The 15,816-nt window shown below is 44.6% G+C and overlaps 2 protein-coding genes across 3 annotated transcripts in view; one reads left to right on the top strand and one right to left on the bottom strand.

Moving 5' to 3' along the window:
* TIMP3 (TIMP metallopeptidase inhibitor 3) overlaps positions 1 to 6,603 on the top strand; it is a 59,294-nt gene extending 52,691 nt beyond the window's left edge. The window contains exons 3-5 of the mRNA XM_021687387.2: positions 635 to 746; positions 1,464 to 1,585; positions 2,669 to 6,603. Coding sequence (XP_021543062.1) covers positions 635 to 746; positions 1,464 to 1,585; positions 2,669 to 2,866 — 432 coding nt within the window. The 3' untranslated portion in view covers positions 2,867 to 6,603. The remainder of the gene's footprint in view (positions 1 to 634; positions 747 to 1,463; positions 1,586 to 2,668) is intronic.
* The window catches only part of SYN3 (synapsin III), a 415,136-nt gene that overhangs the window by 290,055 nt on the left and 109,265 nt on the right, over positions 1 to 15,816 (bottom strand). For both annotated transcript variants that reach the window (XM_021687386.2, XM_021687385.2), the window contains 2 exons: positions 11,779 to 11,935; positions 8,473 to 8,562 (listed from right to left, as the gene is read on the bottom strand). In XM_021687386.2, coding sequence (XP_021543061.1) covers positions 8,473 to 8,562; positions 11,779 to 11,935 — 247 coding nt within the window. The remainder of the gene's footprint in view (positions 1 to 8,472; positions 8,563 to 11,778; positions 11,936 to 15,816) is intronic.

The following is a 15,816-nucleotide window of genomic DNA, read 5'->3' as shown; positions in this document are numbered from 1 at the left end:
ATCTAGAAATTTTGTGTATGTGTTTATATGCTTTATCTGGGGTAAAGGAACCCAGTGCTTTCAACAGATGCTCAGAAAAATAAAAGCATGGAGAATCCTGGCCTGAGTTCAACTTTCACCAAGCAAACAGAATTTTTGAGTCCTTATCTGTAAAATGGGTACAATAATACCTACTTCCTTGGGTTCTTGGGAGGATACAGTGAGGGGAACATAAGTGGAATGCTTTTATACACTGAGAAATGTCATAGAGATGTCATTAGAATGCTGGCTGGCTGCCTTCTTGGAATTTGGGGGCCAAGGTTGGTGAGGCAGGCAGGACCCCTTTCACAGCAAATTCTTTGGATTTCTGAAAAGGTGTTGGGATATGAGAAGAGTATATATTTGGTGCAGTGTTATGGAGGTGCTGGAATGGGCGATGTGACTGGCTGGATGGGAAGGTTTCTTTGGGAAGGCACCAACCATGGCTCAAACAAGAGGTGAATAGGCGGCTTTATCTGGAGTGCAGGCCCTGGGGTGGATAGGTCAGTGACTGGCCACACCATGGTGGATCAGGGGAATCGGATCTCCACAGAACAAATGACAGCATGCTTTCTGAGCCCTGGTCCTCCTCTCCTGACATTCCTTCTGCCCACAGATGTACCGAGGCTTCACCAAGATGCCCCACGTGCAGTACATCCACACAGAAGCTTCTGAAAGTCTCTGTGGCCTGAAGCTAGAAGTCAACAAGTACCAGTACCTGCTGACAGGTAACGGCCAACTCTAGCATCTAGGCCAGAGTTTGGCCAAGGTCCACCAGTCCTTCGCTTCAGAAGGACAGAGAAGCAGTAGTTGACCCAGAAGTGTCCTTAGGACCTTGGCCACGTGCCCAGTGAATTGTAAGGAGTACCTTGTATAGGGTGCATCTTGCTTGGCCTGGGGTAGGAACTCGAGGCTCTACCCGGAGGCTGGGTTTTAGTCTCAGCTCCATCACTGGCCCCGCGGAGGAAATGTAGTTTTGCCTAGTTCTGCAGTTTCTCAGCTTTACTATATTATATAAATAAAAAGGGATTTCGAGTACCTGTTCCTCTATACCTCACAATCTGTTTATTGGGTATTTATTGGGTCTATCTTTGAAAGTTGCCCACCTTCAGGCACTCAATGTGGGAAAGGAAAAAATAAGATCAAAACCAAGCAACCACTGATGAGTGAAGGGACGAGTTGGCCTTAGTCCCAGCTCCAGCACTTCATGGGTTTAAGACCTTCTGCAAATCACTTAACCTCTCTGAGCTTCGGTTTTCCCCACCTGGGAAATGGGAACACACTCTGGCCTCAAAGGTGTTGGGAAGGATGAAATAAAATCGTAGGACTAGAAAGTACTTAGCACAGTACCTGGTCTGAGGTGGGTACTCGGGGGTGAGAATTCTCTCGCCTGTGGCTGGGCTCTGGACAAAACAACTCTCCCCTTGTCCTCTTTCCTCCTCTAGGCCGTGTCTATGATGGTAAAATGTACACAGGACTGTGCAACTTCGTGGAGAGGTGGGACCAGCTCACCCTCTCCCAGCGCAAGGGGCTCAACTACCGGTATCACTTGGGCTGTAACTGCAAGGTAAGCCCTGGAGAGGGCAGGCATGGGGGAGAGCTGGCTCACAGCCCGAGAAACATCAGTTCTGGCCGTACTGGGCACTGGGCCCTTGTGCTGAGAGGGGCATGCACATTGGGCCAGGGCAGAAGGGCAGGTCTGAACAGGGGTGGTGAGGAATGTTGCCCCCAGGCTGAGCAACGAAGAAGGTGGGAGAAGAATGCCTTTCTGTGTCATCTGCTGCCTCCAAGCTGCCCACCTGGCAGCTGCCGGGGCACAAGGACTCTTCAGCATCCCTGGCCCCTCCTGTGGTTCAAGGTTGTGGCAGGTACAAGATCCTAACGCTGACAGGTCCTGTCGAGCAGTCCCAGTGGGCTCACCAGGGCAGCTGCCTCATTGGTGGCCCCTGCTGAAGGTGGCCGAGCTGGCGCAGGACTGCTGATACCAAATGCTGCAGAAGGTCACTCTTCAATCAGGCCCAATTCCTTGACTCAAGCCCAGGGCCATGGCACACAGCCTTCCTGCTGTGGGAGGGAGCTGTACTGTTCTCTCACTAATTCTCACAACAACTCTGTGCGGTTTTCATTACTACTGAGCTCATTTTGCAGATGAGAAAATAGAGGCTCAGAGAGCTCAAGTAACTAGCCTCAGGTCACACAGCTCACTGAGTCTGATTTCTCTCCTCGGGCAGCTGGATGCCCAAAGTTTATGCTTTGATCTTTTTAATTCCTCAATTCCCACAACAGCTGAGATTGCTCATCCTTGCCTGTTGCCATTTGAGAAGGAAAAGCTCTCTTGAATGTCTAATTCCACCACTTTTGGGCTGTGTAACCTGGAGCACGTTACTTAACCTCTGTGAGCCTCTATTTCCTTATCTGTAAAGGGAGCTAAATCTGTTATGAGAACTAAAGAGAATAACATAGAAGCACTGAGCAGAATATCTGGTACACAGTGGTGCTTAGTAAGTGTTAGTGAGTGTTCTATTACTTTCACTAAGGGACTGATGTGGCTGGGCTCCACTACAGTGGTGAGCATCTAGACTTGAGGAAGCATCAGCACTGGGTCCACCATGACAGAGCCCACCAACCTTTCGCTGTTATCTAATTGCAGATCAAATCCTGCTACTACCTGCCTTGCTTTGTGACCTCCAAGAACGAGTGCCTCTGGACCGACATGCTCTCCAATTTCGGCTACCCTGGCTACCAGTCCAAACACTACGCCTGCATCCGGCAGAAGGGTGGTTACTGCAGCTGGTACCGAGGATGGGCGCCCCCGGACAAAAGCATCATCAATGCCACAGACCCCTGAGCACCAGACCCTACCCCACCTCACCTCCCTCCCTTCCCGCTGAGCTTCCCTCGGACACTAACTCTTCCCAGATGATGACAATGACATTAGTGCCTGTTTTCTTGCAAATTTAGCACTTCGAACACTTAAGGAAAAGTCTATGCTGTCATATGGAGTTTATTTGGAACCATCCTCCTGGCCCCACCCTGCCCCTTCTTTTTGGCCTTGACATCACCCATTTCCACGCGGGAATTTTTGGTGCCATGCCAGAAAGAATGAGGAATGTACACTCCTCTTCTTCGTGATAATATAATCTATTTTTTTAGGAAAACAAATATCGAAAAACTACCCCATTTGGGCATTGTTAACATCTACCCCTCTCTCTTCTTCCCCACCTCACCATCTCCCAGACCCTTTTCCCTTGGCTCTTCTCCTCCACCCCAGTACATAAAAGACACAGACAAGGAAGATGCTGAGAGGTCAACTGTTTCAGGATCAGTCCAGGGCAGCAAGCAGACAGACTCAAGGTACGCAGAAGATCTTATACACCAAGGAGATGCTACTGCATGTCCCAACCAGACTGTCTGTCTGTGTCTGAACGTAAGAGTGAGGGAGGGAAGGAAGAGACGGCAGGAGAGGGTCTGAGAGGATGCAGTACACACAGTTCCCCCAGGCCAGTGCCACTGGGATTGACCAGATGTTTCTGAGTCTGGAGCAAGCAGCCAGGCCAGAATAACAGAACTTTCTTAGTTGACGAAGACTTAAACATCTGCCTGAGGTCAGGAGGCAATTTGCCTGCCTTGTACAAAAGCTCAGGTGAAAGACTGAGATGAATGTCTTTCCTCTCTCTATCTCCCACAAGACTTCCTCCTGGAAAACTCTTTCGTAGATTTGGCCAGGAGCTTGCCTTTATGTAAATTGGAGGAATACACACACCATACACTATCCACCAATATAGTCAAGTAGATTTGGGTAGAGAATACTATTTCCGAAGTAGGGTTTAGCTCACCTAGGGGGATGTGTTTGTATACACATTTGCATATACCCACACGGGGACATAAGCTAATTTTTTACAGGACACAGAATTCTGTTCAATGCTGTTAAATATGCCAGTAGTATAATCTCTTCTATTTTTTTGTTGTTGCTTATTTGAAGAAAATCATGACATTCCAAGTTGACTTGTTTTTTCATTTTAATTAAAATTTGAAATTCTGAACACTCTTGACATCCCTCTAACTGGGGTCATCTGACCTCTGTCCCTATCCTTTTCTCCTGCTTCATGTTTGGGGCCTTCATTTAACTGCCTTACTGGCTTGGCTCAGGTGGGAGATGAGAGTTAGTGTGGGTCAGGGGCCGGGGCACAGGAGGGAAAGCTGCAAAGTGTCCTGCCTCAGCTAGATGGCCACTTTCCTGGGTTTCGAGACAGCCTGTTCTTCTTCCCCCAGCTCACTGGTGGGCAAACACCACCTCCTGAGGTCTTCACCTCATGGGATTAAAATCAGTGGTCACTGGGGAAGCCTGACTCTGCAATCAGCTGTAGGGTTTTTTTTGTGTGTGTGTTTTTTGAAATAAAACTATAATATAAGTTCTCTGATTAAATAAAATTATTTTAAGTTTAAGTATTGAAAGTGAGATGCCAAGAGTAGGTGAGAATGTATATTTTACAGAGTTGGGGGTGGTAGGACGGTGACATTTAACATGATTGCTCTGTCTCTTTTTTCAGATTATGGGTATTTATCCTCTTACTATTTGTATCTTCAGTTCATTCCACTTTAGGAAACAGAGCTGCCAATTGAAACAGGAGAAAAAGAAAAAAAGAAGCAAACAACACATTGTAATGTCTTGCGTGCACACACACACACACACACACGCACGCCCAGGCAAGGTGTTTGGTAGAACTCCTCAGTGGGAAGGAGTACAGGCATCCGGCTTCTGTGGGATCCATTTTATTTTCTTGTATCTTTCACCTTATGGTCATGCCATCTGGTGGGGGGGAAATGGGAGGCTTTGCCCTCTCAATGCAGCAGTATAAGCAAAAGGAGCTGAGGTCAGCAGTCCAGGGGTTTTTAAGAAGTAAGCCCCAGCCTTGGTGTTCTGAGATTTTCTTGATTTCAACCTTAAAGTCTTCTAAGGTGGAACCCCTGACCCAACCCACAAGTGTCCTCCCACAAATGGACATCAGCATCCCCTCTATGAAGCATTGATAATTCTTGGTCCCTGGTGGGGCCACCTCCACTCACACAAAGCAGGACCTGGGGTGAGGCCTGAGCATGAGTCATCTGAGGTTTCCCCTGCAGAAATGTTGGTGGAACCACAGTCCCATCTGCCAGGCCCTGGCGAAGAGAACAGCAGGTCCTGGGCAAAGAAGGGTCCTTTGCAAAGCGATGTTGGCAGAGGGCGGTTTTTGAGCTTTCTATAAGCTATAGCTTTGTTTATTTCACCTGTTCACTTACTGTATAATTTAAAGTCATTTATGTAGCTGAGACACTTCCGTATTTCAATCATATCGTGAACGTTTTATTTTGCTAAATCTTGTGTCATGTGTAGGCTTTAATATGTGTACATTGTGTTTAAGAGAAAAAAAAAAATGAAACCCACATGCCGCCATTTTCCTGAATCAAATTCTACAGTGGAATGGAGGGTAAAATACTTCTACTGTGCAGGCAGCTCGACTGGCAAACTGGAGAAATGAGAAGGAACTAGCCCTTGAGACTCATCCATCCTCCTCCCTTTATCGGCATCCCAGTGCTTTCTGGAGCAGGAAGGAGGAGGGGAAAATAGCAAGTACATTCATGTCCTTGCTCTGTATCAACTGGCACTGGACAGTCTGCTGGTCATTCCCATTCTTCTTCCACTTGATCTTTGACCACCCAACTGGGAAGCCATGATTTCTCCTAAAAATCCAGGGCCATGGGAGCTATGATTCCAAGACCTCTTGGCCTCATCTGGCCAATTCTTCTGCCTCCCTATCCAGACAGCACTATACCTAGCCGCTCTCCTCTCAGACCTGTGCTCCATCTGGTTGGGTAGATAATACTGGAGACCCTTATCTTTACCTTCACCCAGCTCCAGACCTACATCATGGCAGTTGAGGTAGAGCCCATGAGCACCATTTTTCATATATTCGTTCTTGAGCAATTAAAGAAACAAAAGACTTATTGGAAGAACTTTTTTTCAGAGACACTGTGGCCCCCTGGGAGAGAGTACCCTCCCCTGCCCTGGCCTTTCATCTTTTGTTTGATGGTCGCCAATGTGGATTACCCCAAGATGGCACCCGAGTGTTTGGCTCCTGGCTACCAAAAGTAAAAATATCACTACAGTAGTTTTACACAAGGAAAACACTTTAAAAATCTGATGAAAAAACAAAAAAAAAAAAAAAAAAATGTGGAAGTGTAGGGGAGATGGATATCAACAGCCTCCAAATTGGCTCTTGGGAAGTGTGAGGAGGGAAAGAACTTAAAGACCAGTTTGTGCTTTGAGGGGAGGGGCTTCATAGATTCTCCCAGGCCCTCACCCTTCCCTTTAGCCAGTCTGCTGTCCTGAGACCCAGAAGTGATAGAGAGAAACCAACCAGAGAAAACCCTGTCTGGAAGGAATGTATTTGTTGCTAAATTTTGTAGCACTGTTTACAGTTTTCCTCCATGTTATTTATGAATTTTATATTCCGTGAATGTATATTGTCTGTAATGTTGCATAATGTTCACTTTTTATAGTGTGTCCTTTATTCTAAACAGTAAAGTGGTTTTATTTCTATCACACACCTGCAGTCTCTTGCCTCCTTATATCCTGACACCACTGGGGGTAATATAGACAGCAGAGGGCCTTGGAAGCTGGTCCTGCTTATCCTGGCTACAGGCCCATGCACGTTTCTCTCCATTCATTCACTTTCATTCACTTCTACAGTCTGAGCCCACCCTGCTCTAGTCTTTTCCCAAGGCAGGAACAATTTCAGGAGAGGCATTCTAGATTTCCTCCTGACTGCTAATCCTGCCCTGAGCTTGCTCCCTGATTCCATGCCCAGGGTTCTCCATAGCTCTACAGAATCTGGATCTCTATCTAATTAACTATTAGTAAGCAGTACAAGTATTCCCAGACCAGAGCCCTGACATGGCTTTCCCTGCTTTCTTCTTAAGAATTTCACCCCATGGAAGTGAGAGGGGAAGACTGCAAACATCAGTGTCTGATGCCAAATGCCTGCCTGAAATTCCAAGTATGGCTCAGCCTAGTTGGGAATGCCAGGAACTCAAGAGGTCCCACTAACTGGTGGGCTCCTCCAAGAGCTTACAGCTGGATCTCATCCTCAATGGGCTGGGCTGGCTGCAGACCCCTCACCCAACTTTCATCCCATTGTTGACAATGTTCCAGGGTATAATGCCCCTATTTTAAGCTATTCTACTTTGATCACCTATCATATGTCAGGCATAGCACTCTATACACATGATTATATTAAACTTCAACAACCCAATGAGGTTGCCCTACTGTCCTCCATAGTTTCCAGCTGAGGAACCCAAGACTCGGGTTAATTCATTGCTCAAGACCTAGTATGCTGGCAGACTATGATTCAAACTCATTCTGGCTTGATGATAAACCTTGACTTTTCCCTACTGTGTTCATGCTTTGTTGGAATATGCCAGGTTCCACAAACCCTTCTTATTCTAAACAGCACATCCTGGATTCTAAGACTCTTACCAGATCAGATATAAGGGAAAGATAATCAAAGGAAACCTCTCTGCTTGTTTAGACTGCTCCTCCTTGGAGCCTGCAGTCCTACCCATCAATGTCTCCAAACAGAATACTCCAGGTCAGCAGCCTGAGCTTGGGATTCTAAAACCAGGCCGCAGTCTCCAGCTGGGACATTTGGATACCCTATTAACTACCCTGTTCCCCAAAATTCACATTGCTTATGTGGCAAGCATGGGGCCATGGCCCTGGATTCCTTTGACCAGTTTAAGAAGACCACCAACCACACAAGCAGACACATCACAGGCTATCTCCGGCTGCACAGAACTCTTCCACCCAACTTCTTCTGGCTGTGGGATAGAAAGCTCTCCACCCTATTCAGAAAGACGTTAACCTTCCCACCCAGATGTCCTCCAAAGGAGAGACTCTACCATGTGCTCCAAGCTAAGCTCCAACCACTTCCCAGAGACAACCTCAGGTACACACAAAAGTCAAAATGTAAAGAGAACATACAAAGAAACTGCCCTTTGATGATCAATGCAAATAAAATATTACTGTTTTTATTGAAATAAGAGTTGAAACCAGGTTCTGCCCAGGGCCCAAGGGAAACAACTTCCAACCTCTGAAACATCTTTTATCTTTATTATCAACCTTTGGCTCCAAAAATGCCAGCTCAAGTTGTCCCCAGATTTGCTAAAAATTTCCAATGTCCCAAGGAATGCCATCTACCTTTGTCATTTGCCCTGCTACCTCAAACCTTACCTGAAGAGTTGATTCTTTCCCTAGGGAAGCCAGGCATTCCCATAGGAAATCACAACTCTTCCTTAGAGGCCAGGTGGTCAGGGAGTGGACCCTCAACCCACTCCTCCATTCAAAGGGATTGAAAACATGGACATCTGTGTTCATTCCATATTATGAAGATCATCAGAGTAAAAAAAGGCACTCACCATTGGCTTATGGTTGGGGAAGAATGTTTGTTCCACAAGTGGGAACTTCTCAGGACCCAGGGAATGGAAGATCTTAATGAGCTGAGAGAACTAGGAGAGAAGAAAGAGCATTGGTCAATCATTGTGGTGAACTTCCCACTTGATCCCAGGTCTCAAGTATCTGACCATTCTGAGCTGAGCTGCAGTAGCTAGTCCCTGTTTACAAGATAAAAACCAGATTCTTAGGCTGGAAATTCATCTTCTCAATTATCTGGTTGCATCAACCCTTCATTCCTGCCAGGTCACTGAGTTCAGCTCAATTACATTTAATGAGCATTTACTATACCCTCAACATTTCACACAAGCACTACCTGCTGACATTCATGCCACGTCCCCAGCCTGCAAAGCCTTTCTTTCTAGAGAGGTAGTACTGCATAAAAGTTTATGGTATAGACTCTGGATTCAAAATCTCCACTACTTACTAACTGTGTAGGCTGGAAAGTCATTCCATTTGTAAATGGAGAAAACAAGAGATCCAATAATACACAATGTATGAAAAGCTGTGCCTGGTCCCTAGGAGCACTTGAATGTTAGATCCCAGCTAACATGCTGAACAACATGGATTTGAATTGCACAGGTCCACTTATATGCAGATTCTTTTTAGTAAATACAGTCCAGTGCTATAAATGTATTTTCTCTTCCTTATGATTTTCTTAACAACATTTTCTTTTCCTTAGATTGCTTTATTGTAAGAAAATAACATATAATACATATAACATATGAAATTGTGTTTAATTATTTATGTTATTAGTAAAGCTTCCAGTCAACAGTAGGCTATCAGTAGTTAGGTTTTGGGGGGAGTAAAATGTTATATACAGATTTTCAACTGCACAGGGTGTTGGCACCCCAACTCCTGCACTGTTCAAGGGTCAACTCTATTTTTTCTGCTTTTACAACCACACTCATTTCCAACTGCTCGAGCTGCATCCCTTTCACACCTGGCTCCTCTTGCTTCAGCACGGCCTTGTTTTGCCATAGAGATAGCTACCATCTCCAGAGATGGAGGGTAAGCTCCTGGGAGGCAGGCCTTGGACTTACATTTTCCTCCATTACCCCACACCACTTGGCACCCTTGGGAGCTCACTTTGTGCTTGGAGAAGATGACACAAGAGAAGATGGAAGGGTACTCTAGGTGTGCAGTGAGACTAGTGCCCTGGAGACACTCAGTGGCTGTCATAGCTGTGGCCTTGGGTACAGGGGACAGTGAGAGAAGTTGACAGAGGGTGATCTGTGACAGACCACTGGGAGCCTTAAAGGCTGGAACAAGGAGCTTGGAATTTACCCAGAAAGCAAAAGGGAACTCCTGGTGGAAGTGGAAAGGGCAGGGTAATTCTGATCAGGAAGAAGGAGTTAGCTACAATATGTGGCCCAATGGCTAGAAGGGGCGCCAAGGTTTGCACCAGACTGACTTGGGAGTAACTCAACACTAATGGCTCAGACAGAGAGAACGGGTAACTTAAGAACTTTTTGCATCATGCTAGAACTGGTCTGCAAACTCTTGGGCTAGAGTCTGAAGGTGTGGTGCTACATGGAATCCACTTAGAGGGTCTGAGGGACCTCAGAAATATGGGAAATGATGGGGGATCCCTCAGTTTACAGATAAGGATGCTGAAGTCCAGAGATTGAGAGAGTAAGTCTATGATCAAGCACACGAGTTTTGGAGATGCCCACCTCCAGTTTCCTCATCTGTACAATGGAGATGTTAGCAATACGTACTTGTCAGGGTGGTTCTGAAGATCAAGTACAATATGTACATTAAGAGTTCAGCACACACACAGTGCTGATGAATGTTAGCTGCTGCCATCACGATGTCTGTTTGGAAAGACAAGGGGGTTGGGCTAATACTATCCAAGACCCTTTCCAGATAGTGGCATAAAATCTGGGATGCCATAGGCAAAAAATCTCAGGGTAGAATGAGAAGGAGACCAGAGGCATGATAATAGTGGTTAAAAACTATCCATATCTACTAAATTAATATATATATTCATTCAGTAAATATTGAGTGCCATCAAGGTCTCTGCAGAGTTGGCACTCAATATTTATTGAATGAATATAATAATTGTCATCATGTATTGAGTGTATACTTTGTGCCAGCCAAATGTATTCACTCATAACCCTACCAGGATGACCCTATTATTATCATCATTTTACAAATATGGAAAATAAACTCAGAGAGGTTAAGCAAGTCGCTCAAGATGACACAGGTCATAAACTGAGGCTTCTAGAACTAGTCAATCTGGCTCCATTGCCCATGTTCTCAACCACTCTCCTACCACCAAGAGACCAAGCAGAGGGAAACAAGAGACAAGATAGGTAGAGCTCCAGAGAGCACACTGTATATATCCCCAGCCTCCACATTTCCTATCTCCCTTCCTTGCTTTATCTTCTCTGTTGGCACTTATATGACATATTACATATTTGGCATTTTATTAATAAGCAACATGTGCCCCTGCTCACTAGAATATAAGATGTATGGGTCAGGGACTTTGTTCTGATCTGCTCACTGCCATGTTCCCAGGACTTAGAACAGTGCCTGGAACATAGCAGGTGCTGAATAAATATTTGTTGCATGAATGAATTACTTCCAGGAGGGAAGACAGATAATACGCAAAAGAATGGATAAATATATCATTCTAGATGGAGATAAGTATTGGAGGAAAAATAAAGCAGGGTAAGAGAATTGAGAGTATTGGGGGGGAATGGAGGGGGTATCCTAGGAAAACCCTCTCTTACAGGTAACATTTGAATGGAGACTCAAATAAATCAAGGGATGAATGAAATTCATCAATACAAAACAGGGAAAATCAAGTCTTGGAGTTTGGGGAGATATGGCTTCAAGTTCTGGTTTCACTCCTAATATAGTCTATATGACCCTGGGTGAGTTCCTTAGCTGCTCTGAAGCTGAGCTTCTTTTTCTGTCAAATGGAATAATGATGTCCACTTCACATGATAGCAGTAGTTTGAGCACCAGGAAGCATGATTTTCTGGTACATAGTAAGTGCTCAATGAATAGTGCCTACTGTTAACAAAAAATGATATAATTTAATGTAAGTAAGAATAGTATAGTACTCCTCTTACCACTAATGTTATTATAAGATAACACTATATCATAATATGTTCATACTATGTTATTATATGATATTCGTTATTCAGTTGCTTAAGAAAGACCCATTACTGAGGCCTCCATGCTGGAGGATGGGCCCATTTCAGGGCTGGGAGGCCACCCATTGCCCACCTCATTCTAGGTCAGCCTGGCCCATCACCTACCACCCAGGGCTTGCTGCAGAAGTTGTAGACAGAGTAGAGGGAGTTGACAGCAGGCAACCCTCCGTACTGGAGGCCGATGACCAGGCTTCGGTAATCTTCACCCAGAGCCATGCTGTAGGCATGCTGACGGACTAGGATGAAGTCTGGCTTGAAGGATCTGCAAAGAGAGGGGTCGGCAGCAGTGTTACTACATGGGGCATTGCTGAAACACCAGGGCATTGGGCCACAGTCTATAGGGATAGCACTGACCTGGCGTGGGTGCCGCCAGCCAGGGGCCCTCGGTTCAGAATGGGGATGGGGTGGGGGAGTGTGGATGGGGACAGTTGGATGCAAATACACAGCAGCTACAAAATAAAGGGGCTGAAAACAACTGATATTTTATTCATTTTATTTTTTAGGTGGTTTTTTAGATTTTTCTACATTGAACAAATACTCATTTACAATCAGAGGAAAATGTATGAGATAACTCAGTGAATCCACCTCCATTTTTATTAGGCAACACCTACTACCTTACTGAATCCTCCTAACTGCTCAAGGATGTGGGCAATGCTGCCGGCAACTCCATTTTACAGAGGAGCACTGATAAAGGAGATTTTCAACTTTTAATGTTTGTGGGCCCTGCTCCTCGGCTTCCAGGGAAGCCATACTCCAACATTTGCCAAGGTCAAAATGACCCGGCAAAACCTCAGAGCATGGGCTCTATGTCTGCCCCAAGCGCACGTGGTGTACATCTGCTTTGTTAAAGAAAATAACCAAAAAGGAGCATTCTGAACACAAAAGATAAGAAAAAGTAAGAAACTTCCCTGGTTCCCATAAGACTCAAGTCACACAGCCTTGCAAATATTAGAAACTTAAGGCCTGCAACTTTCTGAAATGTTCTTTGTCTAATAATTTGCAACTTTTTATGCAAAATATGTATATAAACCTACATCAAATGTTCCCTTACCAAAACACTCTCTTCTTTGTGAAGACTGTGCATCCCTGGCCCTGTCCTAACTTGGACTTGAATAACTCTCTCCCTCTTTTTTTTTTTTAAGAAATTCCAAAATGTGTTCATTTTGTGTCAACAGCACCCTGAGGCTCACAAAGATTAAGTCACTTGCTCAAAAAGACATGCTGCAGGTACACGGCAGAGTCAGATACGTGTAGCCTCGTGGCCCTAGTTCTCAACTACCATGCAGCATGGTTTGTATATATACTTACATATATATACATAATATGTATACATTCATATATAACCTGTATATTTCAAACAGGTCTCATTCCTTTCAAGTAGCAACCTCTGGAAAGGGCAAGAACATTAATGTGATGGCCAAGAACATGGCAGGCTCTTTGCTGGGACCCTTTGGAGACATGATCCTGATTAGTGTTCACAAGCAGACCTGGGTAAGGTCAGGACTATTTCCCCACTTTGTAGACGGGAACATGCAGCTCAGAGAAGTTAGGAACTTCCCCAAGTCACAAAGCTGGGAAGTAGGAGAGGCATGTGTGAACTCAGGTGATCTCACTCCAAGTCCATATACTCTTCCTTCCATCACATGACTCCAGGTGAATTCACACACTGTTTTACTTGCACTGCCAAGGATCCATCTATTTCTAGATTCCTCACTTCTAGGTCAGACAAGAAAATCAGCTTCACATTGCGTAGGTGGTTTACAATTAAAATGGTATGATCCACTTGGCTCATCCAGAGTTAGACACTTAGCTTCAAATAAACTGTTTCTCTTTAAAGTAATTCAAATTTAAGTTAAAATAACTGTCAAATGGAAAGGACTCGCCCCCGATTAGAGACAGAAGGAAAGAATGAGCTGCAGGTGCAGACACTTCTCAAATTGTTCTGAGCTTGGGTCTCCTTGTACACCCCAGGGCCCGGTGCCAGGGGAGCAGAGGTGTAATAAGTACATGTTGAAGGAACAAATGACGTACATGAACATCACCCCCTCATCCCCAGAGGAAATGGCAAAGGTTTCCCTCATGGAGTTGTAACTCATCCTAGGGGAGCCAGGTGGATGGTGACATCTTGGGTATGGCTGACATTGTGCTCATGGAAATGGTCAATCACGTCACTCTGTAGTTAGGGTCAGAGTTGGGTTAGAAGCTTGGAATTATTATGTCTATATCCTTATTGCATTTTAAGAGCTGAGCCAGTCCAACTAATGTATTTACAGATGGGGAAACTGAGGCCTACAGAAAGGCAGTGATGTGTCCCAGGTCACATGAGCCCATAGCAAGACAGTGATGTGTCCCAGGCAAAACCATGTCAGAACAGCAGGTCATACCCAGGTCTCTCCTCTGGCTTTCCTGCTCTTGGTGTTTCACTTCACTGGGTCTTACAGCAATAGAGAAGGAAGGGAGGAAGGGGCGAGTGGTGTGTTTCTGACAGGGATCTGATGACAATAGACAGCACTCACAAAATATATCCACTTTTTGCTTTTATATGATTTTAAAAGTAATATATGTTCATTGTGTAAAAGAAAAAAAAGTGTCGAAAACACAAAGAAGTAAACAAAGTTACCTGTAATTCTCAACTCAGAGAAAATCCCTAATAACCTTTTATGTGTCTCCTTATATGTACACTACAATCCACTTATCTATTTTTAATGTATATAATATGCATTCATACTCATAACTGATTTCATGCTTTCTATTATTATTTTTCTATTTTCCACATATTATAGTGTGAGCATTTCTTCTAATAACAAAATATCTTCAAAAATATCATTTCTAACAGCCACCTAACAGTCTATTGAATGGACATACCATAATGAAGTCAACTTATCATCCACTATTATCAAGTAGATTGTTTCCAAAACTTCACACATGTACATGTTTGCACACAAATCAATGCCTTCCTTTTTAACTATTTCCTTATGATAGATTTTAAGAAGTGGGATTACTGGCTTAAGGGGTATGAATTTTTTTTAAGTAACCAAACGTGCCCCCTTTCTAAAGGCATAAGCCACCAGTTGCATGTCAGTGTCCATATTACTACAGCTTCACCAGCACAGCAGTTTTTGAAAAATACATTTTTTTTTAAATTTGATAAGCAACTTCCCCTAAGATACCCTGTATCCCCACTGCTGTTTTAGTTTGCATTTCTGTGACTTTAGTGAGTTTGAGTACTTTCATTAATGGTGTGCATTTTCTTTTCTTTTCTTTTCTGTAAAAGTGTGCTCACAGAGCTCTTTGTATAGGATGCTGCCCTTTATCTTTATCACATTGTCCTGTGTGGCAATATTTTTACTAGTTGTTTGCTTGCCCCCCCCTTTTTTTATGGCTGTGCATTTTCAAAAAACCATATAAACACATTTTCCATTCCCTCCTAGTCAAATCTATCAGTCTTTCCCTTTGATTTCTCTCTCTGCTTTGATGATCAGAGGGTCCTCTGGGGCCCTGGTTCTCACAATGAGACACCCCTTACTCCCAGCAGGGTGGCTCCCCCACAGACAACAGCAGAGGCAAACCTGGTGTCTCACTGGGGATAACTCCACTCTGCCCCAGGAGGAAATAATCAAAGGTCTCATGCTGGCTAGCCTGCCAGTTTTTCACTGTTTGTGGAGAACTCATAAGAAAGATACAGCCTGGGGGGGTTAATCTGGCTATCTAGAAAAAGAGGGTGCCCTTCCAAGATCATCTTCCAAGAGGAGTATCTGAGGGCCTGTCCTGGGATGGCCCCATTCCAATCCCAGATATTATGATGTGTTTTCTCTCCAGGACTTCTAGAACTCATCTCTAAATTGGAATCTTTCTGATTCTTTGAAATAGCAGTAGTGGTCACTCCTCTTTGTCTTTAAGGATTTCGAAATCTACCTCAAGATGCTGTATTCAAAGAGTTCTTTCAAAATTATACAGCCCTTCCCTGCTTAAAAGCCCTCTGAAGCCTTCCTCTTTCTGACAGCAGATCCTAGGCTCCTTACCATGGCAACAGGACCCCTGCCCACCTCTCCACCCTCACTTTCTACCTTTCTCCCTCCCTCACTGCCACTGAGCCACACTGACACTATCTCTTCCTCTAACTCTCTCCCTGGACACTCTTCC

Source organism: Neomonachus schauinslandi, chromosome 5, assembly GCF_002201575.2.
Source record: "Neomonachus schauinslandi chromosome 5, ASM220157v2, whole genome shotgun sequence".
NCBI lineage: Eukaryota > Metazoa > Chordata > Mammalia > Carnivora > Phocidae > Neomonachus > Neomonachus schauinslandi.
This window is presented reverse-complemented; position numbering and strand designations above follow the sequence as displayed.